The sequence below is a fragment of the Apodemus sylvaticus genome, chromosome 20, assembly GCF_947179515.1.
Source record: "Apodemus sylvaticus chromosome 20, mApoSyl1.1, whole genome shotgun sequence".
Taxonomy (NCBI): domain Eukaryota; kingdom Metazoa; phylum Chordata; class Mammalia; order Rodentia; family Muridae; genus Apodemus; species Apodemus sylvaticus.
Genome location: NC_067491.1, coordinates 50539067 through 50564834, shown reverse-complemented (window position 1 = coordinate 50564834; position 25768 = coordinate 50539067). Strand labels below are relative to the sequence as shown.

Below are 25768 nucleotides of genomic sequence, written 5' to 3'. Positions count from 1 at the left end.
ACCTTATATCGAGTGCTCAGGGTAGACCCTGCCAAATGATAAATACACTGGTCATTATTTTATCATGTTCTGAAAGACCAAAAACTATACCCAGCTGGACCTGCAAGAGTAGGCCCCAGGTATTCTTTCTTCATAAGGTCATGTGCTGAGTCCTTTGAAATATTCAAGAGGCTCACATTTTAGGCTTAAAAATGAAAATGAGGCTTTACTGCAGAGGAACCAAAGGAGACAGCTTTGGAGAAAGCTTATCATTAAAGAAAAGGTGTTTGTTAGGCTTTTTTTTTTTTTTTTGGAAAGGTTAAAACTAATGGGATAAACTAAATGATTGCTAAATCAATCAAGTGCATGTTGTTTTGTCACCAGACTTTGAAGTTGACATCAAGGACAACCACCACAGCCTTCTCTATACCCTTGAGGTTTGCTGCCAATGACAATATTGGACCTAATGAGCCATGGTTCTGATATGACAAATTTTGTTCGTATGCAGTTAAGCACTTAGCCATCATTTCTCAAAACACTAAAACCCCTTGAAGCTTGAAAAAGATTTAGGACTCATAAATTATAGTTACTAGTAATGTATGCTGGCTATATTGTGCTGTACTAGGCAGACCATTTGTATTAGAGTCCCAGAACTTACGGAATGTCTCTCTATACTAAGGGAATTCATTGTAATGACTTACAGTCTGTAGTCCAACTAACCCAACAATGGGCAGCTGTGAATGGGAAGTTCAAGAAGTCCTAGTAGTTGCTCAGTCTCACGAGGCTAGTTAGTTAAGCTGGTCTTCTGTAGAATTGGTTCCAACAGATGTGCTGTGGAGTATGTGAAGAAGTGAGTCTTCCTTCTTCCAATGACCTTCTGTATGCCTCCAGCAGGAGGTGTGGCTCAGATTAACGGTGTGTACCACCAAGCCTGGACCTACAACTTGTTCTGTCCCAGGCTGACTTTGAACTCTGAGACCTCCTTGCCTCAATCTCTTGAGATTAAAGGTGTGTACTACCTTATCTGGGCCTAAGCTTTTCATGGCCCCGTGGCTTTAAGATCTCCATGTCAAGATCCAGGTCTGGATCATAGATGTGCCCTCCATTTCTAGATTGTAGCTCATTCTAGATGGAGTTAAGCTGGCAATCAGGAATAGCCAAGACACCATTCAAACACATCTCCCTCGAGCCTCATCCTGTGAGGTAGATAAGTAGGTCTGGTGGAAAGCAGGATAGAAAACTGGTCCATGAAGGTAAAAAGATGGCTTGAACTCATATAGCTATGGGATTGCTGGGGTGGATTCAGACTTGGATTTTGGGGTCTCAGACCTACACTACCTTTGCTGAATAGAACAAGAGTGTCAATGTCTAATGCATGGGCGTCCCAAGGGCGGAGCCGCATTAATCAGGACACAGGAATACACAGTCAATGCACAGTTTATTCAAAGTTTCAGCTTCCTTTAAAGGCAAAAGCAGAATAAAGATTTCCCAGTGTCTAGTTCTCACCAGGTACTGTTTCCCTAGCAACAGATTATCTGGGTTCAAAGTGGCCCAGATACCCTTTCAGACTGAGAAATCTGCTAGCAGTCCAACTCCTCGATGTGTTGCTTCTTATAGTGAAAAACAAAGTTACTTTCTCATGAGAAAAGGAACATGAAGGCCACTTCCTCAGACATGCAGCTCATTGGGATTCTCGGAAGAGAAAGTATGCTCACTCTGTCCCAGGATGCTGGGATCCCCAGATATCCTTCAGTCACCTCGAAGCTAGCAGGCTGGGAGCATTCACCTCATGCCATTTCTCTACACAAGGGCATTACTTCCGTGGGGCCCCAGGAATGGGATCAACCACTTCCTCCTTTAGCCTTACCACTTAGGGGCTGGGGACTTGGTCCAGACTCACTCAAGAGAATGTTGGAATGTGGGACTTGAGCTTTTCACTTCAGTGAAACGAAGCAGTAAGAGGAGTTCAGAGACCATCAGTGTGGCTGGATGCTTGGCAAATTACAAGGCTTTAGATCCCATCTCTTTCCCAAGACTGATTCTGTGAGGTACTTGATATCATAAATTCCTTCACCACTGGTTTTTTTTTTGGGGGGGGGGGTTACTCTTTATACCATGTGTTCCTGTGAGCACGTACATTCACACACACACACACACACACACACACACACACACACACACACACAAAAGACTCTGATATTAGCACCAAGAGTCGTGTCCCCCCCCACACACACACCCCACCCCCAAGAATTAGCTTCCTGTACTGGTTGGTTTTATGTGTCAACTTAACACAAGCTGGAGTAATCACAAAGGAGCTTCAGTTGAGGAAATGCCTCCATGAGATCCAGCTGTAAGGCATTTTCTCAATTAGTGATCAAGTGGGGAGGGCCCAGCCCACTGTGGGTGATGCTGTCCCTGGGCTGGTGGTCCTGGGTTCTATAAGAAATCAGGCTGAGCAAGGCAGGGGAAGCGATCCAGTAAACAGCACCCCTCCATGGTCTCTATCATCCCCTGTCTCCAAGTTCCTGCCCTGTGTGAGTTCCTGTCCTGACTTCCTTTGGTGATGAATAGCAATGTGGAAAGTGCAAGCTGAACTCTTTTCTTCCCAACTTGCTTCTTGGTCATGATGTTTTGTGCAGGAATACAAACCCTGACTAAGACACTTCCCAACAGTTAAGTTTGTTGCTTTCTCATGTTGCAAACATTCAGTGATTTCCAAAACTTTCAGGACAAAAAAAAAAAAAAAAAAAAAAAAAAAAAAAAATTCAACAAACAAAACACCTGGAGTATGGCGCCCAGGAAACGTTTTCCCTTTGCCTTGTTTTCATCACATCATTCTTAGCTGCTATTGTCTGCATTCACTGCTGCTCCTCACCATTGTGTGCTCTGTGCAGCCCGACTTTTCTGGGTCCACTCCCAGCTCTGCTGGGCCCGGGCCCATTCCTGTGTGTCCTGCAGGTTTTAGCCCAAGAATTATCCTCTGCATGGGAAGAGTTCAGTGAATTTTACCAGCATGAATCAAATCTATTTTATAGCCCTTATTAACTTTCATAACTTTCTTTCTATTGGAGTATTTAACAATTTTTTTTTTATTTAGTTAGGTGGTGCTGGTAAATGCCTTTAATCCCAGTGCTCAGGAGGCACACACAGGTGGATTTCTTGAGTTCAAAGCCAGCCTGGTCTACAAAGGGAATTTCAGGACATCTAGGGCTACACAGAGAAACTTGTCACAAAATAAAATTGTTTTTAAACATAGATTAATTATAATAAATAATAGGTTTCATTATGAATTTTTCTTTTCTTTTTTCTTTTTCTTTTCTTTTTTTTTTTTTTAGACAGAGTCTCTGTAGCTTAGACTAGCCTTGATTTTTGGGATCCTTCTACCTCAGCCTGCTGGATTCTTGTACTACACAGATTGTAGCACTGGCTACATGCCTGGCTCATGATAACATTTCCATCCACGTATATAATATACTTTGATCACATCAATGCTCCCATTACTCTCTCACCCTCCTCCCCATGTCCCACGACTCCCGTCCTCTTTAATTTCATTAAATAGTCCTCCTCCTTTCATGTCTTCAGTGTATACACAGGTTCTGCATGAGAAAGAGAGAAACACGGTATGTTCCAGATATGGCTTATTTTGTTTTAAAATACAGATGGTCTCAGGAATTTTCACATCCTCCTTGTGTAGGGACTATGCTAATCTTTGGTTCAATTCTAGTACCTCTACTGCCAAAGGGAGCACTACCTCCTCAGCACACGGTGGGTGCCCCGAAGGTGCTTGTTAACGGAATGAACAGTAATGACTGCTCTGAGCAACGGCACAGAATCAATCCCAGAACAAATAATAATAAAGGCCTAGGGCATCTTAATCCCAGCACTCAGGAAGCAGGGGCAGGTAGATCTCTGAGTTCAAGGCCAGTCAGGTATACATATCAAATCCCAGGCCCGCCAAGGCTACAGAGTAAGACTCTGTCTCAAACAAACAAACAAACAAGCAAGAAAAAGAAAAAAATGCCCAATATTCCACACTGAGATGCCAAGATGAGTTAGAAAACAGAAGCACTGATTATGCTGAAATATTTTTTAAGATGCACTTAGTATAAACAACACATTTTAACAATAAAAGAATGAAAAGATTACCATGTCCTCTGTTTAATAAAGTTTTTATTATAAAACAACCATGTTAGGAAAGCCACAAAAGTAGGAGTAAACATTTAAGTAAAAACTAAATAAACATGCCAAGAGCTATGATTCTAAAAAATCCTAAGAAATGTACTTGGCTAAAATCCAGACCCACGACACAAATTTACTTTGCCACTTAACAAAAAATGAAGCAGAATGCCCTTCATTTTCCATGTATTTTTAAATGTTTGCACATTGTATTCCTGCAGGCAACTGCAGTATAATCAAGTATATAAACAAAAATCAACTCCTTTCAGGTTGAATGAACAAGTCACATAGAAATGTGCAATATATTCCAGGACAGCCAGGGCTGTTACACAGACACGCTGTCTCAAAAAAAAAAAAAAAAAAAACCCAAAAAGAAAAAATTCTCAATATAAATGTTTGAGAAAACACCAGTATTTTATAGGTAATAAAATTCATTACAAATTACTTTTCTTCATTAAAACTATCTGCTTTAAACACAAAAGGGATATGTGGTCCTTCTGTGGTGCTAGTATTACCAGATTACACAGATTCAGTCTAACACTGCTCTAGGGACAGTGCTGAGAATATGCGGCATCTCTGATGCCACCGGTGGAAATGGACCATGTGCCAAGTGCTGATCCCCACCCCTTCTCCAGCGCCAGCTTCTCCTTAGTTAGCTGGAAGTGAGGCATCTATCTTCCCCATGGCTTCATCGCGGAAGAGCAGCTTTCGGAATATATTTGCATAAAATGGTCCATACACCTGTTTGTTGAGATTCACAATGTTTGCGTACTGGCAGCCAAGCACTTCCAGCTCCTGCTGGATGCCATCAAGGCCACCTGGCACAGGAGGCATGTTCTTCTGAGTGCTTGGAAGACAGAGCAGGCTTTTCATGTACAACTGGATCCGTTTATCTAAGGAGGAAAAGTGATATCTTTACCTGTTCCATTACTGAAGTATATAACCTTTAAAAATCAGCAGTAAGGTTTCCATTTACCCCTGCCTGTGTTCAAGTGCCATTACAGTTCCTCCCATTAAGGATTAAGAGTACATTCTCATCTGTCACATCTGAACTGGCTTTGCATGGAAATGCCAGGATGTCGGGATGCATGCCTAAGCCTCAGGATGCATGACTGATCCACTTTGCCTACCATCACCCATGCAAATATGGCTGAAACTGCTGGAGAATGCGAGCAGAGGGAGAAAGCCAGCTCTCCCGGCTCTAAGGAGAGCCTTGGAGATGAGCCACCTCCCAAGCTCCCGAGAGATCCCAGCCAAGATCCACGGGGCCACCAACATAAGCCACTGCTAACCATGGGTCTGACAAGGCCCAGACCTTCTCAGCTGCCCTACAGACTGTTAGAAAGATAGAGCTCAGGCTGCAGAGTGGTAACTTATACAGTGAGAATGGCTGGTTAGAAAAAACAACAGTGCTTTTCTGAGCTACAATCTTTTACCAAAGTCAATGCCCAACACCCACAATCATTACTGAAGCTAGCACTGCCAATTTAACCAAGATCCTGTTTCTTTGCGGTTTTGTTTTGTTTCTATAAAAGCCATTTAAAATCAGGGATTTCATACTGAAATTCAAATTTTTGGTTTGACAAGAAAGAAAAAAAAATCTAGAAACCCATTGCACTTGGGATTTCAACATAATACACAGGGTGTTTGGCTGCACATCCAGGTTTCCAGAGACAGCTCAAGTTCATGCCTATTCCTCTGATATAGCTAAAACCAATACTCTCTGAAGCACCCTGGCTGGGTAATTACCTAGCCACTCTGCCCAAGAGGCACGGAGGAAGGGCTGCCCCAACAGTGCTGCCCCAGTCACTGTCCCTGCTGTCTCACTGCATCTACTTGTGACTACAGTCTACAAGCCAATGCATGCGTAGATTTGGCTACAGTCACATCAGATAAAGTAGTGTCAACTGGTCCACTGCAACCTGTGCAGCTCCAAGGGCTCTCTCTGGCTTTGGAAAGGAAACCCTCATAAATGAGAATGTTTACTATAACCAGCCCACTGAGCACAGGCAGTGGGTGTTAAATGAAACCTTTCATTTCTTCCTTCAGGGAAAAGGTCTTGAAGCCCTGGGTGACCTTGAACATGCCACGTGGCTGAACTGTGGGTCCTCCTGCCTCCACGTCTCAGGTGCTGGGGTTACAGGCATGTGTCAGAATGCCTGGCTTGGGACAGTAACCCTGATTTTCTTTTTATTTTCTTTTTTGTTTGTTTGTTTGTTTTTTTGAGACAGGGTTTCTCTGTGTATCCCTGGCTGTCCTGGAACTCACTTTGTAGACCAGGCTGGCCTCGAACTCAGAAATCCGCCTGCCTTTGCCTCCCAAGTGCTGGGATTAAAGGTGTGTACCACCACCACCTGGCGAAAACCCTGATTTTCAAACATCTTTCCCACTAATTACACTTTAGCAGAACTAAGCCCAGAACTTCAAAGTTTCCAATATCCACGCTTAGTCAGGGTTTTCCTCTTACTAATCCCATCCTGTTTCACTCTGTCCAGAGTCTGTCTGTCTGTCTCTCTCTCTTCCCTCCTTTCTTTTTAAGGTTTATTTATTTGTTTATTTATTTATTATATGTGAGTACACTGTTGCTGTTTTCAGACACACCAGAAGAGGGCATCAGATCTCATTGCAGATGGTTGTGAGCCACCATGTGGTTGCTGGGATTTGAACTCAGGACCTCTGGAAGAGCAGTCAGTAGTCTTAACTGCTGAGCCACCCCTCCAGCCCCCCAGATCTCTTTCAATGTGGGTTCTAAGTAGCTTCTCTCTGAGGCCACCCTGACCATCGGTTACAGACTTATTCTCGGTGTGAATGTGTGTCTCCCATCTTAGAGTAAGCTCTGGCTGGAGGTGGGGGGGAGGGGCTGTGTCTTTTTATCTTTGCATTCCTGGCCTGTTACATGCTACAGTGACCCTGACTAAATTAAGATGAGAGGAGAATTAAAGAGGGTGTAAATACCAAGCTGAAAACAATGGAAGCCCGGGGATTGAGCCTAGGGAAGGCAGGCATGTCACCTATGTGCTTGAGCAAGGAGAAAGTATTGACATGTCACATGTATCGCTTAGGCTACTGAAAAAATTACCACTCAAAAATGTGAATGGCTATGAGCATGCATAGACACGGCATATAATGCATAGATAGTTTTTACTAGTTACATATATATATATGTATAGTGATATATATATATATATATAGTGATATATACATTTCCATAAAAATATATGTGTGTGTGTGTATATATATACACACACACATACATGCACATACATACACACATGCACACATGGAAAGGGTTTGATTTGAAAGAAAATTCCCATTATAATTCCCTTTCCTGAAGGTTATGGCAAGGTGTGAAGTGCCCCGCCCTCGGCAAGCGCACTCCCATCACGGAACGATGGCAGAGCATGGGTGCCATGCACAGGCAGAGCCCTGGCACTGCTGGCACAGGATCCAAGTGCTCGGTTTATGCTGGTTTCGAGTCATTCAAGAAACCTAGAGACCTTTCCCTCAGGACTGGCTGTCTTTCAGACCAGGGCTAACCTCATCACAGACACAATGTAAACACTTTACCACAAGAAAGCCTGAAATTGAAATCCTTTCAAAACGGTTATTATGTCATCAAGTGGCTCTGCCTCCTCTTTGGACAAATTTTTCAGACGAACACTACAGACATATTTGCTCATTATGAAGTAGCCAAGTGGAGTCCCAGCCAAGGGTCTGTCCTTGGCCCCCAGAGTCAACAGGTCAAAGCTGCCCTGGGCAGAGCTGGAAGAAAAAAGCTGCTTTGCCAGATTTTAAGAGGCATCTCCTGCCCATCCCGCTTCCCAGTCGATATCCAAGGCACAGACACACCGAGAGTTCAGGCCACTCAGGGCTCCCGCTCTGCCTTAAGTACAACAGTCAGGAAAACAAGGCCTGGAACCGCAGTGGCAGGCAGGAGTCCCGAGGCTGCTCGTTAGTTATTCAGCCATGGGCACTGTATGGCATGCGTAAGATGTCATCGACACACTCAACACCATGTAGAGGAAGAGCACACCGCAGACACGCCTGTGCTTATGAGGTTGACATACTAGTGGGAAGCCACCAACATGTGTGTTTCTTCTGTCAGAAGCAGTCTCTCAGATAACAACTGTTCCTCCAGAGACCACGAGGGCAGAGCCCTGTCAGAAGTGAGCCTTAGCTAAGAGTTGTGACAAGTTACTGTGCAGACTGCCATGACTAACTGTCTCCTCTAGGTGGCAGACGCGATCAGCTGCTGTCTACAAAGCTGTACCCTGGCACTGGTCCTTTCTGGGGTTAAGGTGAGGCTCTGGGCCACCGAAGTAGCCTGAACTCATAGAACCCTATGTTCCCAGCGATGAGAATAAAGAAAACCATTGCAGAGCCCCTCAACCCACAATAAAGTGTGCCCGTGCTGTTAGGACACCGACACCGCACTTGGTAAGTTTATAGATAAACCCCGGGATATTAGTCCGTTCTAATTCCATCCTCTCTCCTCCTCCCAGACTATTTCTCAGTGTCTGCAGTAACGAAGTCCATTTTAAAGACAGATGCTTCTGTCCTTCTTAACTGTAACGACACCCTGATCTGGGGTAAGGGAATCAGGTCTCCCTTCCTCTCGCTAATACTCTGGGTCTGCAGACTGACCAGGAAGTGAGTGCACAGTTTAAGTTCAAGTTCTTTTGCCACTGATCACCATGACCAATTCAAAGATAGAACCTGTACATCGAGGCCACCCGCAGCCAACAGGACTCCATGCTGGGTCACCGGTGAGCAGAGAGGTAAGACTCCTGTTTGACTTAAACATGGGGGGAGGATGGTAGAGCACTCCACCTTACTGTGTGGGTGCCCAGCCCAGAGGAAGACGGTGCTGAGATGACAGTGGGAAACCAGAATCTCCAATGACACTGTCAGCAGCCAGTCCCACCCCGTCCTCGCAGCTGTAGGAGACACCAACTGCCCTTTCTACCAGTCACAGGGAATAACAACAAGAGTCCTGAGACAGTCTCCATACTGCCAACTCTCTAACCTAGCCTGGCACTGGGACGGCTGTCTACCTGTCTACCCATGATGCCTCCCAGTTCCAGCCTTTCACTCTCTGTCTATTTAACCCTGACCTAGAGGACCTATTCTGGGAGTGTGCTGAGAATGGGTTTGAGCTGCATTCCCCCAGGATTTCCACATCACCCTGTACTGCCTTCACAACGTCCACAGCTGGATAGCTGCAACGGTCTAGGAAGTACCATCCCCAGGTCGTATGAACAAAGACCTATGAGACATCAGCATTTCTTTATACTTTCATTATTTGTCATCCAAAAGGAAAAGCTAACCACCTGTGCTGGCTACTTGTCAACCTGACACAAGCTAGGGTCAGCTGCAGGAAAAATGGCTTCTCTGTAAGCTGGGGCTGTGGGCAAGCCTGTGTGGCATTTTCTTAATTAGCGATTCACAGGGAAGAGCCTAGACCATTGAGTGGTGCCATGCCTGGGCTGGTGGTCCTTGGTTCTGTAAGAAAGCAGGCTGAGCAAGCCAGGGGAAGCAAGCCAGTAAGAAACATCCCTCCATGGCCTCTGCATCAGCTCCTGCCTCCAGGTTCCTGCCTTGTGTTTTCTACCCACACTGCTTTTGATGATCAACTGTGATATGGAAGCGTGAGTTTCCTCCTTTCCTCCTCAACCTGCTTTTAGTCACTGTGTTTCATCACAGCAGTAGTCAAACAGGATCTTATGCCCAAAATGCAAAGTGTATCACAGGCATTTTAGATTTTTCTGGGTTTTTTGTTTTGTTTTTATTACAGAATCTAGAGTGGACTTGGAAATCCCAAATCTGATAATCCAAAATCCGATTGCTTTTAGTACAGTGTTTAATACTAAAGTATGACTGACACTTAGACATTGTCGAATACAGCAAGTTAAAGCAAACTGAAACTGAAACAGAAACTGCTTTAAAAATAAAGAGAACTTACCCATCAAGGCACAAACAGGATTGTCCTTCTCTTCAAGGCTTGAGAACTGACCGACAAGGTTAGCTTGAACTGTGGCATTTAAAGGGGGCGAGCCTCTCTCTTTCAGGGCCTTGTTAACTTCAGCACAAGTCTGAACGCCAATAGAATTCAGGGCTTCCTTCAAATTAAAGGTCCTAGAGAACATAGAGCAAGCTGTGTCAGGCCACGCCCGGGCCACCAGGCATCTTTTTGTATTGTTATATACTAACTTATTGCAGATCTTTGCCAATGCTCTCTTAGAAGCAATAATAATTATTTTTATGGGAGCAAACAGAGAATAATGCCTCTTCCAACTGCCAATGCTCTCACTTAATAGAATTCGAGTGCCGAGAACCTCGAGATGTGCACCCAATGCAACCCATTTTTATAGGTTTGACAAAAGGGACACAAAATACCCATTTGCTTTTTAAACCCACTACTAGTCTGATTCATTCATATGTGTTTTTTGAAGATTTATCTTAGATATAAGAGTGTTTTGCTTGCATATACGTATGTGCACCATGTGCATGCCTGGTGCCTGTGGAGACCCGAAGAGGCCATCAGATCCTCTGGAGCTGCAGTCATAGAGACTTGTGCACGGCCACGTGCGTGCTGGGAACTGAACCTGGGCCGTCCGCAAGAGCAGCCAGTGTGTTTAGCCGTTTCATAGATATTTTAAATGACCTTATAAAGTTGAGTAGAAAAATTAATTTTTCTGTGCCTATAGCAGTAAATCTTTAACACCAATCAAAAACAACAGAGACCCCGAGAGGCCAAATTACCTGAAATACTAGCCTGATGGGGCCGAAGGCATCAAACTCCCATTACTACTTTCCAGTGAGTGACAAATAATCCCAAATACACAGTCTAGACGTCAGACACTGCGACTAAAGAGCAGGCCACTTAACCAATAAGGGAAGAGAGAATCGGTAAGGGTGTTTGTTAGCTCTGCACTACTAAAGAATGACTGAAATCTCATCTCACTATAGAAAGGGCTCTTAGGTGTCACTGTCACACCCGTGAGTCAAAGACTGAGATGACCTGGAGAGAGCAGGGTCGCTTAACTGAATAAACCGGGTGGCACTGTGAAGACTGTGGTTCAGATCCAGGCTCCTCCAGAGAACTTGCTATTTGCCAGTGTCCGCTCTTAGCAGGACAGCTAGTACATTGGAAATGCTGAGTAAGGAAGGCATGGGCGTGGTGCAGCATCGCTGGTGCTCTGCCACACCCGAAGTCTGTGTGCACACTCACACTGGACCTGCCTCTGACACTCTACAGCCCAAAGGTGGACCATTTGGGTAAATTTTTTCCTTTGATGTTTTAATCCATTGTAGAGCAATGCTTTCTCCTGCTTTCAGTCATCAAGTTCTTAGGCTATAGGAAAAATTAGATTTCCATATAAGCCAAGGCCTCCCACTCATAATAAAAGCAAACCTTGCTTGTCTCTGTGACGTATCACCAAGCCACATGCAAATGGCATCTGGGCCTATAGGCGATGTGAGGTCATCTACTCGTTTGTATTCTGAATGCTGCTATGCCATCTATATCATAAGGTGAGGACCTGGGCAGTGAATGTGTTTACTTCCTATAAAGGAATGGTTCCATGTTGTATGAAACATCCAGTAAACAGTGAAATAATACTATGGGGGGGGGTGAATGAATACCTCAATAGTTATTAATAATGAACAATCATCGAGTCCACACTGATGCCCGACAGCTACGCTAAGAGTCTCACACTAGTCACCTTTCATTCTTACAGTTACTCTCCCTTTTATGTGCACGTGGGGTGGGGTATATGCTCATGTCAAGGCCAGACATAAAACTTCCTTCCGCTACGACTCCCCACCTTACTTCTCGACATAGGGCTTTCATTGACTGTGGGGCTAGCTATGCTTACAGACGGGCTGGCCGGCAACCATCAGGACCGTGTCTCTCCCTCTGCCCACCTGTCCCGCACCGGGGCTACTGACAGACTCCTCCACACCTGACTTGCTGCAGGATCCAAACTCAGCTCATGCCTGTAAAGTAAGCACTGGGCCCTCCCCCTCCCTACTCCCCTGCCCCCCCATCTCCTCAGCCCCGCCCCCATCTCCCCAGCCCCGCCCCCATCTCCCCAGCCTATTATTCTCCTTCCACGTGAGAAATAAAACTCATAACAGTTACAGAAATAAAACTCATAACAGTTACAGAGGAGAGTGTGGCCTGGTCACCGGACCTCAAAGCCTGTCCTCTTTAGTTTCTACATTTCATTTCTACATTCTTCATATTAACCCTTGGCAGCACTGGGTGCCCAGCAAACACTTAACAAAAAAAACTTCAGGAAAGCAATGGTTCCCACTGTGAGGAGATGCAGAGATAGACCATCTGCAAGGACAGAGAAAGTTCTTGTTTCTGGTGGGTCCTGGGCCCTGAAATAGGAACCGAGGTACAATTCTGGTCAGTACCAGTGCCAGTAGACAGGGTGGGTAGGGCCTTGGACAGTTAGAGCAGCAGAGGCCTGGATTGCCTGTCTCCACCCACACAGCCCAGGACAAACCCTCCCCTTTGAGATCAGCTCCTGAGCCACTAGGGTTCCTGCTGCAGGGGTTAGCACGGAGCTCACAGTCTTTCTAACAGATGGGAGGACAGGTGCAGCTCACCTTGGTGGTGGGAACAGAGGACAAAGCCACAAAAACACCCAAAAGGCAAAGCAGCAGGGAGAGCTGACCCATATGCGAGCCACGGGATTGCTGACAAGGCCTGTCTTGTGACGTGGACAGTGTCTCATGGGATGGAAGTAAAATCCCAGGGGGACCTGGCATCCAGTGAAAGAACAGTCCTGGAGGCGGAGGCCAAAGCCAAACTCTCATCTGGCTCATGTTAGACACACGTGTCTGTTTTAAAACCTCCACACATGGGATCCACTGAAGTCATCAGAGAGAAAGGGCAGGGCAGACCCATCGCATCTGGAAAGCCCTCTCTGACAAAGGAGTTCTGCACATGGCTCTGTGGATTTCTAGTTCTGCTTTTCCACAGCACTGTCACAGAAAAGCTCTTGTGTACACCACCCAAAAGGGGAAACACAATACTTATCCTGGCATGTGTCAAGGGACACACCTCTGCCTTCCTAGGAAAGAACATCTAGAACTTTCAAGAAGCGGAAAGACACTGTAGAAAAGTGTGAGAAACTAAACCCAGCGGTGACTGTTCTGTCAGCATGGCCGAAGCCATTGCCTGTCTTGGGAAACACACACAGAATGTTCACATGTGAGGGAGCAGATCCACACAGGAAGAACTTACTCTTTATTCATGCCTTCGAGCAGAACAGCTGAAATCCTTTTTAACCTGCTAGCAAGCTCAGGCAGGCCCTCAGTCACAGCACCCACCATGTTGTTGGTAATGAGGGACACGCAGGCAATCATTTTCAATTGATTGAGCTTCTCTGTCAGTTCCTGAAGCCGTGGTCCATCTGTCAGGAGTGTCTAGCATATTTAAAAGGTAAAAACAGAAAGGGAAGGCCGATGCCATGAAAACATGTAACAGGCAATGTCTTCTCCACATTCTCATTTGGATCTGAGTTTAGTTAATGCACATATGCGACACACAGACCATCTGATTCAAAGTCAAACCCCAGAATCCCAACACTGGACATTCCGGGGAACGACAAAGCCACTCACCTCTGGTAGGACTCTTTTCTGATAATCCCACTGGAGGAGTTTCAAGTAACAATTATTAAGCACCATCAGAGGGCTTACACTTGGCAAGGAACCAGGTTCAGCTCCAGGAGCTACATCAGTCTCAGAAAGCAATTCGTTATCTATGGACTCCTTTAGCCATTCTGTAGTTTGACTGAGGGCATCTAAGGACAAAAAAAAAAAAAAAAGACATAGAGTTGCTTGTCATCAGATCAGTCCTTTTGTTCATACATTCTACACGGCAGATTTCTGTGAAGGTCCCAGGGATGAATGAAAAGACACAGCCATGGCCCTAAGTCCCTAAGGAGAGACAGACCTATAAATAACAACTGCTTGTAACAAAATACAGCGGATTCTAGAGGAACAGGAGAGAAGGGTTACTCAGGAGTGCTCACGAGAAAGAACTTCAGAGTGACACCTGAAGGCAGAGGCGAAAGGCTGGAAGGCATGCTAGCAATGAGGACATCCACACAAAGACTTAAACAGGACCACAGATGGTACAGGTTGTAAGTCGTCCATTGTATCTGTACTGCTGGTCCACAGGTCCCAGGGATAAATGAGAACAACACCTAATGGTATGGGTTTGGCAGTCAGAGACCAGTTTACCCCAAACCCACTCACAGAGGACCTTGAGTCTGGACTCAATGCACTAAAGCCCTTTGGGTGCTAAACCTATCTGAGTGTCTAAGTAGGGCTATACTTTTCCCGACATCCATGTGCGTGCTCGTGTTCTCATATCCCATATGTTCATTCTTATTGGATTTATGTTACAAACATCGGCTATGGGAAAGAAGGACTCCTCACACAAGGCTTTCCAACATGGAGGTGATATAATCAGATAGATCTGTTAGATAACTGAGAGCAAGGCTGGGTAAACGGGAGGCTGGCAGGCAGCTGGAGGCCAGTGAAGAGAGTGAGTGGACCAGGGCGCTGAAGGAGGAGAACATGGCGAAGGAGGAGGATTATTATTTAGGGATAGTGTTCGTGTCTTGAGGACTGTTCAAATGCAGAAACTATGAAAGTCTTGAAGGACTGAATGTTGTGTCGTTTCCTGAGATAACAAAGTATAGGTCCGAGGATAATGACATTCAGTCTTCACACACATTTTTGAAAGCTCCCAGTTATCTTCCAGATGTCAAATCTACTAACATGTTTAATTCATCTTCCTTTAGCCACTCTGCCAGCTTCTCATCGGTGGATGCACCTCCTGGAACTCTCTCTTCTTCATTTCTGTGATTTCCCATCCTCTGGTTCTTGAGCTCCCTCCTTCCCTCCCTCTCTCCATCCTCCCTCCCTCCCTTTATCTCCCCTCCCTCCCTCCCTCCCTCCCTCCCTGCCCTGCCTCAAGGGAAGCATCCTGCTCCCTCATGTTGCCTCTTACAAGCTGCCCTCTCACTCTAGGCCTCCTCTCTGGCAACCATGGACCAAGTGGATCAGGCATCAAGTCACGATGACAGGCTGAATGTCTGAGTCTCCATTCTCCTCCAAATGTCATTTGGAGGCGAAGCCTCTAGGAAGTTAATTCAACTTGGATGAGAGCACGAGGGTAGAGTACTCGGACAGGGAGTGCCACGCCTCTCTCGGGGACCCAAGTCAGCTCACTCTCCTTCCTCATGTAGACCCTCAAACACAGGCAAGTGAAAAGCAAGAAGGGTATCTGAGGGGCTGGAGAGGTGGCAGGCAGTTAAAAGAGCACTGGCTGCTCTTCTGGAGGACCTGGGTATGATTCCCAGCACCCAGGCAACAGCTCACAACTACCTCTAACTCCAGTTCCAGGGGCATCTGACACTCTTTTCTGGTCTTCATGGGAACCAGGCGAGCATGTGGTACACAGACATATATGTAGGCAAAACACCCATATGCATAAAATAAAAATGTTATTTTTTAAAAGAAGATGAGTCTCTGAAAGCTAAGAAGAAAGTTCTCAAGAGACAGGGCACAGTGGTAGCAGCTGCATCCCTAGCCAATGTCAAATGGCTCCCTACTGGGCGCCACCCACACCCACTACTGCCTGTTTCTAAAATCCCAAACAGGACCGAAGCTAGTGGAGAGCCGGAGAGCCGCCTGGTTCCTTGCAACTGATTTGGTGAGAACGAAAGTCACTTCCAGCAGAGAGGCTGCACAGCAACAGCCTCTCCCATGGAGCTCAGAGAGCCACAGGGGGCAGAGCGAAGCACGTGACTGCAGTCACATCTGCACTGCTGATCAGCAAGGGCAGCCTGCCACCAAAGCCATCCAGGCATGACTCAGAACAGTAGCACACTCTCCCCTGAGGGAGTCTGTTGGAAGCATGGCCTCACTCGAGTCGGCGTGCTGTCACCTGTTAGCGCTGTGCCTTGGCTAACTTCCTTCATACAATGGTGGTTCCACTCCCACATCTGTAAACTGGACCCAGAGAACAATAGTCCCTTCCTGCAGCTGTGGTAGGAATTCAAGAGATGAATACATGCAACGCTCTGGCAAATAAGAAATGTCTAATAAGGGTTAGCACTGTGATGTTCCCTTATCTGCCTCCCCAGACACCTCAGGGAAGGGCATGACTTGTCTCCACCTGAACAGGATTTGGTATTTGAAGCACAGGGCGTCTGAATCAGGCTCTCTGACACAGATCGGCTGTGTGAATCAATGCTGCAGTTACCTCGGACAGCATGTTCTCAAAGACAAAGAATGGGGATTTGGTTTTGGTACCAATTAGGGCTTTTGCTTCAAAAATGTAATGTCAGCAGATCCCCTTAAAGAAAATTCAAATCTCCACAGGAATACTATGTAAGAAGTCTGACCAAGCAGAAAATCCAGTTACCCAGCACAGTTCTTAGTGCCCTGTGAGGACTGTTCCAGAAGGGAGGATGAGGGAAGTAGTAAGGAAGGAAGACTGACAGTGAGGCTACATCTCACAGGTAATTTGACTGAACTGTCCAAAGTGCTGCAGCAAGCACCACACTTCTGTGGAGCTGCCTATTCCAGACAGTAGATGGTTGAGGGGGAGGGGGAGAGCGAGGCATTCGCCACCCACCCTTACTAAGTGAAACAAGATGACAAAACAAAAATAAAAACAAAAACTATCCCAAGGGACTTCAGCTGCCACTAGATCTTCTTGTTTACAGAAGACCCAGCTGTCCTAAAGCACAAAGCAATCTCATTAGGTCACCATGAAATGGATTCATTTCAACTCTTGACTTAGGATGGGGTACCTCAGCCTCAGCAGACACTGGCATTTTAGTTGGATAACCCTTTGCTGTGGGATACTGTCCTGACCATTCTGGGATGTGCAGTGGCACTCCTGACCCCTACTCCTGCCAATAGAATACCAGGACTCCTACTATCAGAATAGAGCAGCCAAACGTGTCTAGACATGGTTCAGTGGGTGGGGATAGGAGGCAGAGAGTCCCATGAAGAGCCCTTACTGAGATGAATTAGCATCTATTTACGTTTTGCTCACAGGAATTTCCACCCACTTGAAATTCCCCATCTCTTATATCATGAACCAAATGAAATCACAGTGAAGACTCATCTAGAAGGCTTTCTAGGTTTACAGGCAATTTTTTCTACTGGGCTGTGACAGCCTTAGGGCAAAATTCACTTTTACATTAGACCCACTTCTAAGACTTCCCACGGGAAGCAAATGGCTTCTCCTATCTCAGCTTTCATAAAAGCACCCACTTGATAGAGGTTATAAGGCAGCAGCTGCTGAGAGATCAGACTAAATACAGATGCAGATTAAAAAACAACAACAAGAGAGAAAATAAAGACCACATTGAAATTCTTCCTCGGAGTCCAGTAACTCAGCAGGGTAATTTATGACTGGTGCTGTCTCTATGCGGTAGTCATAGTACTCCAGGTTCTTCCTGGTGGCAAAGACTTTTCTTGGTTTGCCAGCTCTGCTTATAAAGATAGAAAAGGCCTTTTATGTAGAAGATAGCCATCAGAGAAACCAGTGGAAGCCAGGGAGATATACAGTATGGTGGTTAATCAGCATTGTTTAATCACTCACAGCAGACATAGTACATGTCTAGTTCGTTATCTCCATCCAACTAAATCAGTGTGCCTTGGTAGATCCCAATTCTGGCTGCCTTTAGACTCACCCGGAGGTATTTAAAAAGGGAAAACAACCATCCTGGGCACAGCTCCCAGCTCCTGGAGTTTGTGACTTGATCAGTCTACGGTCGGGCTTGGGCACGAGTGTTTAAATGGCCCAGGTCAAGCTAACACACAGTCAGAACTGCACAGGATCAGAAAAACAGGAGGCACACCTGCATTTCTCTCAGATGGATGTGGAGATCTCACTCCCGAAAGCTGGTACACGGACTGTTCCCTGTAACCTCAGATGTAAGGTCCATGGGGGAGGAATCTTGTACCCTCCCTAAGTCTTGTGTGGACTACTAAGAGCTTCCCCGTTTGCTCCTCTGTGCAATGGTACTACTGAGGACCTCCTATGTGATGATTACTGCACCAAGGACTGGACATTCAGAGATGAATGAACACAGCCCAGGCTCTGGAGGCATTTCCAGTGCAGCAGGAAGAAGAAACCCAGACCGTGTAGGGCCGTGGCAGGGACATCTAGATAAGCTCTCCAACTGTCAGTTGTCCATGACATCTATTCTTTATTCTTCTGCCCTTTTCTGCTGTGCTTCTTTCTTTTTCTTTTCAGATTATCAATTAAGAGGCCTAGTCTTCCTAACGAGAGGTTAGCCCAGCTAACCCCCGCCCCAGCCCTATTGGGCTCTTTGGGGGGACTCACTGTTATCAGAGTGTTCAAGGATAGTCCTTGGCTGAAACTATCTTGACCCATCTCCTAACAGTCTGGCTTTCCTTGATTTGTCCTGGAGTGGCTCAGGCATTTTTTGTTTTTTGGCTATGCTAGCTAGAGCTGGTTTCCGTTGCCTGGAACACAACCCAACTTATACAATACAAAAGGGAAAAAATCCAAAGAAAGGGATGAAAGTCACAGGTTAGTTTGGAGTTGGACTTGGAAGACCCAACTTCCACCAGCTCGCTCCGTACTTGGGGCACAATTCTCGAGGTCACTGCCCGGCATCAGGGCATTCTCCTTCCATGTCGCTGCTTTGACTACTTTTGTTTTTTTTTTTTTTTTGTTTGTTTGTTTTGTTATTTTGGGTTTGCTATTGTTTTAGATTTATTTATTTTATGTATTTATTTTATGTTGCTCTCTTCAGACACACCAGAAGAGGGCATCAGATCCCACGACAGATGGTTGTGAACCACCATGTGGTTGCTGGGAATCGAACTTAGGACCTCTGAAAGAGCAGTCAGTGCTCTTGACCTCTGAGCCATCTCTTCAACCCTTTTTTTTTTTGTTTTGTTTTGTTTTGCTTTGTTTTGAGATGGGGATCCTGTTATATAACCCAAGCTCTTTAATACTCAAGTGCATAATTAAAGTGATGCTCAAACTTACAGCAATCCTCCTGCCTCGGTCTCCTGGGTTCTGGGATTACAGGCATGCATGATAATATCTGGCTTAGAGATTCTATTGCTGTGAAGAGACAGCATGACCATGGCAACTCTTATAAAGAAAAACATTTAATTGGGGGCCAGCCACTTTATCATAATGGCAAAAAGTAAGGCAACACACAGGTAGACGTGTTGCTGGAAAGGTAGTTGGGAGTTCTACATCCTGATCAGCAGGATTAGAATCTCTCTTAGGAAGAGAGATTGTATGTGCTATGTATACATATACATGTACACACACACACACACACACACACACACACACGCACGCACGCACGCACGCACGCACGCACGCACCAAAAACTCCAGTAAGACTTGTGTCTTTCTGTGTTAATACTTCTTGTGAGACTCTTATTTTGATATTAGAGTCAGGACCATCAGAGAGACTTGGGATATAATTAACAGCTGACACACGATCAGCTTCTTGCTCTCCTGCTTTCTCTAGCTAAGCAAAGCACAACTGGCCTTGCTGTATTTCCAAATCTGTGGTGAAGAGGCACAACAACGTGAGAGGTGAAAATAAGGTCACCTCAATTTTAAGAAGACACAAATAAATTGAGATAAACGAAGCTAGCGTCAGCCAGTATTAAGTAGTTTGCACATGACTTACACCTGTCTGGATCGAAGGCATGACTGAATGGGACACACCGGCACAGGTGATGCTACCACTGAGCCTCAGGAAGCTAAGGCTGAGGACAGAGGCAAGTTCAGGCATTGGTTTTTCATTTTTTAATTACAATCCCTTTCCCAATGGAGCTAAAAGAAGAGTCCTTGAAGTCACAGGGCTTTTATTACTGAAGACTTTAGTGATCATCTAGTCTCATTCATTAGCTGATACCAGAGACCCCTCTGCAATATGCCCCACTGACAGTGCCTTGTTCCAAGAAAGGCAGACATTTGCTAAAAAGTACACAGCTCTAATCCCAGCTCTTGAGAGGCAGAGGCAGGCAGATCTCTGAGTCCCAGGGACTAGGGCTAGGGCTACACAGAGAAACCAAAAAAATAAAAAAATTTAAAAAAAATTAAAAAAAAAAAAAGGCGCATGCTCTACGGCAGAGAAACATCTTAGTTATCCAGGCTCTCCCTGATAGAAGCTCAGTTTCCTCAACCATAAATAGAGGGTGAGAACACCGCCAGCCCCTCACAGACATGAAAGAATCAATCAATAAAAATAAGTTTGACAAAGAAGGTCATAGCATCACCACCAGCAATTAGAGAGAAGCCTATCTCAAAATTTAAACAGCTCCAATTAATTATTGGGAGGGTCAAACCTCCTATCCACTAATTCCTCATCAAGATTTTAATTTGCTCTAAAAAGCTTAATAAAGGTCTGTAAATTGATATCAAAAGGGAATGTGTTACTATGACCTTGGTAACAAGCATAAAAACACACTTAATTGTATGACCATTCCTCACACTCTCCGTGCTCCCCCGGGTGTGCTCCAGTTTACAGGAGCCCATTTCACAGCAGCACCTATTGTGCCCTGTTCACACAATGCTACGATGCTATTGTTGGGATGGGAAAGCGCAGTCTGTTGAAGGTGGTCTTGGGGGAAGATAGCCACCCAATAGCCTTGGATCTCAGCTAATAAAATGCCAGCCAACATGGCTGCCAGCGGACTGCCACGCCCTTCAAGCTCTTCGGTGGGAACATAAAGGCTAACAGGAGGGACCTCACTGGGGACTCGACTAGAGGAGGCAGTATTTACTAAGCCCATCCCTCTCTGCCTCCTTTCCAGTCAGACATTTACTCAAAGTGCTCCCATCAAAGTTATCAATAATCCTCACTGGTCAAATCCAGTGGTCAAATCTTGACCTTCATCTCTCGTGACTACTGCGGGGGCCCTGTCACATCCACTCCAGCTTCCCCTACGTTCCCTGCAGGATGTCACTCCTCCTGACTTCCCGCCCCCTACTTCCTGGCCAGGCCCCTCAGGATCTGCCCTCACTCCCTAAAGCTGTCTTACCTCATGTAGAAGAATATCAAGTGCACTGACTAGGTGGTCTGCCTGGGCGAGTCTAGCTCCATCTGTTCTAAGCTGCGATACAGAAGCAAGCGCTCAATCTCTCTATGCCTCGTCGTCCCCATTTATAAAGTGGGTGGCAACGCCACGTACTTGTAGTGATTTAGTTAATGTAGGCAAAGTGGTTAGAATGCGCTAAACACTTTAAGTGTCAATTACCCACTTCCATAGCTTTATGTAGCAGAAATACACGGAAGGGCCCCAGTGTCTGTCCATGGTTCCCAACATTGTATTCTCACAGCTAAATGCTGACCTGGCATCTCTACACTAATGTCAAACAGTATCTTAAAATTTACGTATCTAAAACTCCCACCTTTCTTTCCCAGGTTTCCCCCTTCCCATCACTGAGCCAATGCTTGGTCTAAACACATTTACGGAGCCATCCTCAGTGCCGCCATTTTCCCTCATCCAACCTTCGCTAGGTGTTGTCTCTCTTCAGAACATACTCAGAACCCAGCCTTACTCCTCCATCACTACTATCTAAAATAAGCCCCTCCCCCCAATTCTTGTGTGACAGGCTCCATGACTACCCAGCTGACAGCTGTAGCCCTCCTTGCTCTGAAGTAGTCTATTTACCATGCAGGAAACACACTCTAAAGTGAAAATCACATCCTGCTTCCCTGATCAAGACTTCCGAGTGACTCTTATTGAAACTGGGATGGATGCTCTGAATCTTACCATATGATCACCTTTATTTCCCCCTCAGGCCCATAGCCCATCCTTCGTTCCCTTGCCACTTTTCCTTTGGTCACATCTACCTTGTATACATCAAACATAAAAGCAAGTCTCTGCTTCAGGGTCTCTGCCCATGCAGTTCCCTGTGGCCAGAATGTCCCTTTCCCTAAACCTGAGCATACCCCTTCTACAGTCCTTAGAAAGCTGCTCAGATGTTGAGTACTAAAAAAGCCTTGCCTCATCCTGTCTAGGACACCTCCAAGTCCTGTCCTGTTACTGTTTGTTCCACAATAATACATTTGACAGTTCATGCTTGTTCACCATGCCTTCCCAAAAAGATCCAGCAGGTTCTCAATGGATATTTGGAATAAATGGAAAATTAAGATGTTAAGCCCATTAACATCTTAGTTTTCCGAGACAGAATAAACAACTAGAAGTTTTCAGTGTCAACTTGGAAGAGGATTCAGACATGTTTAACATTAATAGGAGAGCCAAAGTTCTTTAGTAACACAACATGTACAGGCAAAAGTTACAGCACCTTAATTTGAACCAATTTTGATATAAGCACGCACTATACATATCATACATACTTGGAGTTTCTTCTAAAACCTCCTGGAATTTGTTTCTCTCATATTCCACCAAATGATGCTGGATGTGAGGTCTAATATTCCTAATGACAAAATTCATCATGTCCATCCTCATGAGGTCCAAGACACGGAAGATTTGTCTACAAATTTAGAATTGAAACAAAGAAGTGGTTAAGAAGTCACATTGAAACTGACAACTACCTATGTGTCACAGACTGGATAAGATAAACCTCTTGAAAATGTTTGAGGTGTCTGAGTTATCAACAGTCATTTACCAGGGTCAGTTTTCAAGTAAGTTTATCCATGTGTGTTCCAAATGTCTCCTCCAGACATTGCAAGAGCATCTACTGTGGCAAATATCACTAACACCGGCAGCTCACCCGCTCCTGAAAATCTGCTGTGCTTCTAAGGAGCTTGAACACAGTGCACAGGACTCTTTCTCAGTGAGGAAGCTGCTTTTCAGGCCCAGAAGTCCTGGGCTCAGATTCAGCTCTCAACTGACCAGAACTATGGCCAATGCACACTTCCTCAATCTCTTTGTGCCTCCATTTCTCAGGACCAAAAGAGGAGGACATCCCTTGGAAGGGTGTTAGGCACAGTAGGGAGAGAATGAGAACAGAAGCTTAGGATCATTCATGCTCATCACTGCTCTATACATAATAGCCAGGAAATGCAACCAACCTGGAGATCTGCCCACTAATGAGTGGATAAAGAAAATGGAGTCTACTCAGACCAGCAGTTCTCACCCTTCCTAATGCCGAGACCTTTCAATACAGTTCCTCAAAACAGTTGTGGTGACCCCCAACCATAAGATTATTTCCATTGCTATTTTGTAACTATTATTTTGCCATTGTTAGGAATAATAATGTAAGTATCTATATTTTCTGATGGCCTTAGGTGACCACTGTGAAAGGGTCATTTGACCTCCAAGGGGTGGTGACCCACAGGTTGGGAAATGCTGGCTTACACTATGGCATTTTATTCAAGGGTTTGAAAATGCAGTTATGAAATGCACAGGACGATGCATGGAACTAGAGAGCATTCTACTGAGTGAGGTGACGCAGATCCAGAAAGACAAGCGCCATGAGTTCACTCATGGGATAATCCTAGCTGAGACTTTTTCAGATTCATGTGTTTGTGTTACACAGGAGTCTGTAAACAAGAATGAAAAAAGCCAGGAGGTCACAGACAGCCTTAAGAGGGCGAGATGGCAAAACATGTAGACTAAGAAAGTTGAGGAGGAAGAACTATGATATGTGAAAGCTTTAATAGGGAAGGAGCCAGTGGTGTGTGTGTGTGTGTGTGTGTGGTGTGTGTATGTGTGTGTAACAGAGACAAAAGATGTATTAAAGATCTATATGAAAACTCACCACTTTATAAAAAAGCTTGTAACAAAGAAACCCTACATGAGCGGGTAATACTGCTCCTAGAAGCTATGGGTCTTTAAGCTAAAATCCCACTGTCAGCAATGAGCCATCTCCCTCTGAGTTGGTGCCCAGAGAGGCTCAAAGTTTCCTCCAAAACAACCCTGCTCTTGGGTGTCCACCAGAATTAGACAATAAGACTCTACTGCTAAAGATTCTATATACTTTGGTTGTCAGACACAGAGAAATCAAGCTGGAACTAAGATGGCGGCTCCCTGGCTGTCAGTGCACACAGAGTCAGAAGATGCTAGCCACGCTGCTGAGGGAAACACTCATCAGTGATTTAATCTAGCTATGAACCCTGTGTGCTACAATACAGCCCTGCTGGGCAACTGTGGTGTGACTGGTTATTGGGGAACCAACTGTCTTCTGATTGGAGTTGAGGCTTCTTCACAGGAGGGAACACACACCTGGTACTATATGCTAAGTCAAAGACTTGAAAGGCCATAGAGGGAGGCTGCTGTTGTTTAAATACACACATTGTCAAGCTTCCTTCTAAATATTTACGTTATGTTCATAGATCAGTGCTGCTCTCAGACACAGCAAGTGAAGGGCACAAGACTGTGCCCTTCAACATTCCAGAATGGGTAGAGAAGGCATCCTTGAAGGCCCACCCCTTCTCAGGGATACTAGCAGTTAGTGGGTGCCAAGAGAGGAGCTGACATTTTCTTCAGTGATTACAGCTTCTGGTGAAACTCCACCCATGCTTATGCAAGCAACTTTAAACTCAGAGGGGAAAAAAATGTGGCATCCAGTAGGTGACCATGACCACCATGACGGAGATAAACACTGGAGATCTGACGTCATATTGGTGACTGGAAGCAGAGCTTCTGCAATCTTCCAGAACCCAGCACAACTCTACAGACATATAAAGCCCATTTTACAGACAGGTGAGGTGTCACCTTGAGAAACTGTCAACTTGTACGGGCTACAAATAAAATTACCTTCTGCATACAGACCAGTTTCCATTCCTGTGCTTTCTAAAACTAAAATATAAAACTCAATCCTTAATATGACTTGTATTCATAAAAAAACCTTTCCCCTCAATGGCAATAAGCAGTTCACAGGATGTCCTCTGGAATCATAAGGAAGTTACTGTCTACAGCTAGACAAGCCTCTCATCCATCAACACGAGCCTTGCATCACTTCAGACGCTATAGCAGACCTGGATGGCTCACCACCAATCCATCCCCTGGCAGACTCGAGGCTATGGGTGGGTCTTCAATCTGGGCGGGGCTGTGTAGCTTAGTCAAAGTCAGGGCATGGAGAAAATATCACAAGCAGGGGGAGGGCAGCCGAGGACAGAGGAGCTTTGGGTCCCCAAGGCAAGTGGAGAGACACATGACCAATAATCCCAGAGCGGGACACCAGTACAAACCAACGCGTGTCGGCCGAGTCGCCGAGAATGCAGTAGCTGCTCATGGCTCTTACCAATGCAGCTCCTCTAGCCCTGAGCACATTAGGAAACCTTTCCCGGAAGCTCCGGTCTCTATGACACCCCACAGCACCAGAAACAACTGGTTAATTAGCACAGTTCATTGATCAAGGTCTGTCTCTCTCTTTCATCCTAATCCTCTAAGGCCATGAATTCTGATTTTTATTACTGTATCAGCAGGGTCCACTGCATACAAGCCAACTACCTTTCTAGAAAAATCTACACACTGTGTCAAGGACTGAGTGGCTCCCTCTTTTGTTTTTCCCTTGGCATCACAAGCTCCTTTGGAAGGCCGGTTATCTATGCTTCCCATTACTCCCAGGTCTCCTGAAAGAATTTGAAGCCACT

The 25768-nt window shown here is 45.4% G+C and overlaps 1 protein-coding gene across 2 annotated transcripts in view; it reads right to left on the bottom strand.

Moving 5' to 3' along the window:
• Nucleotides 1-4132: 4132 nt before the first annotated feature.
• Nucleotides 4133-25768, bottom strand: part of Tcp11l2 (t-complex 11 like 2) — a 36814-nt gene continuing 15178 nt past the window's right edge. For both annotated transcript variants that reach the window (XM_052166036.1, XM_052166035.1), the window contains exons 5-9: nucleotides 22565-22701; nucleotides 13792-13973; nucleotides 13415-13596; nucleotides 10118-10290; nucleotides 4133-5048 (exon numbers count right to left, since the gene is read on the bottom strand). In XM_052166036.1, coding sequence (XP_052021996.1) covers nucleotides 4804-5048; nucleotides 10118-10290; nucleotides 13415-13596; nucleotides 13792-13973; nucleotides 22565-22701 — 919 coding nt within the window. In that variant the 3' untranslated portion in view covers nucleotides 4133-4803. The remainder of the gene's footprint in view (nucleotides 5049-10117; nucleotides 10291-13414; nucleotides 13597-13791; nucleotides 13974-22564; nucleotides 22702-25768) is intronic.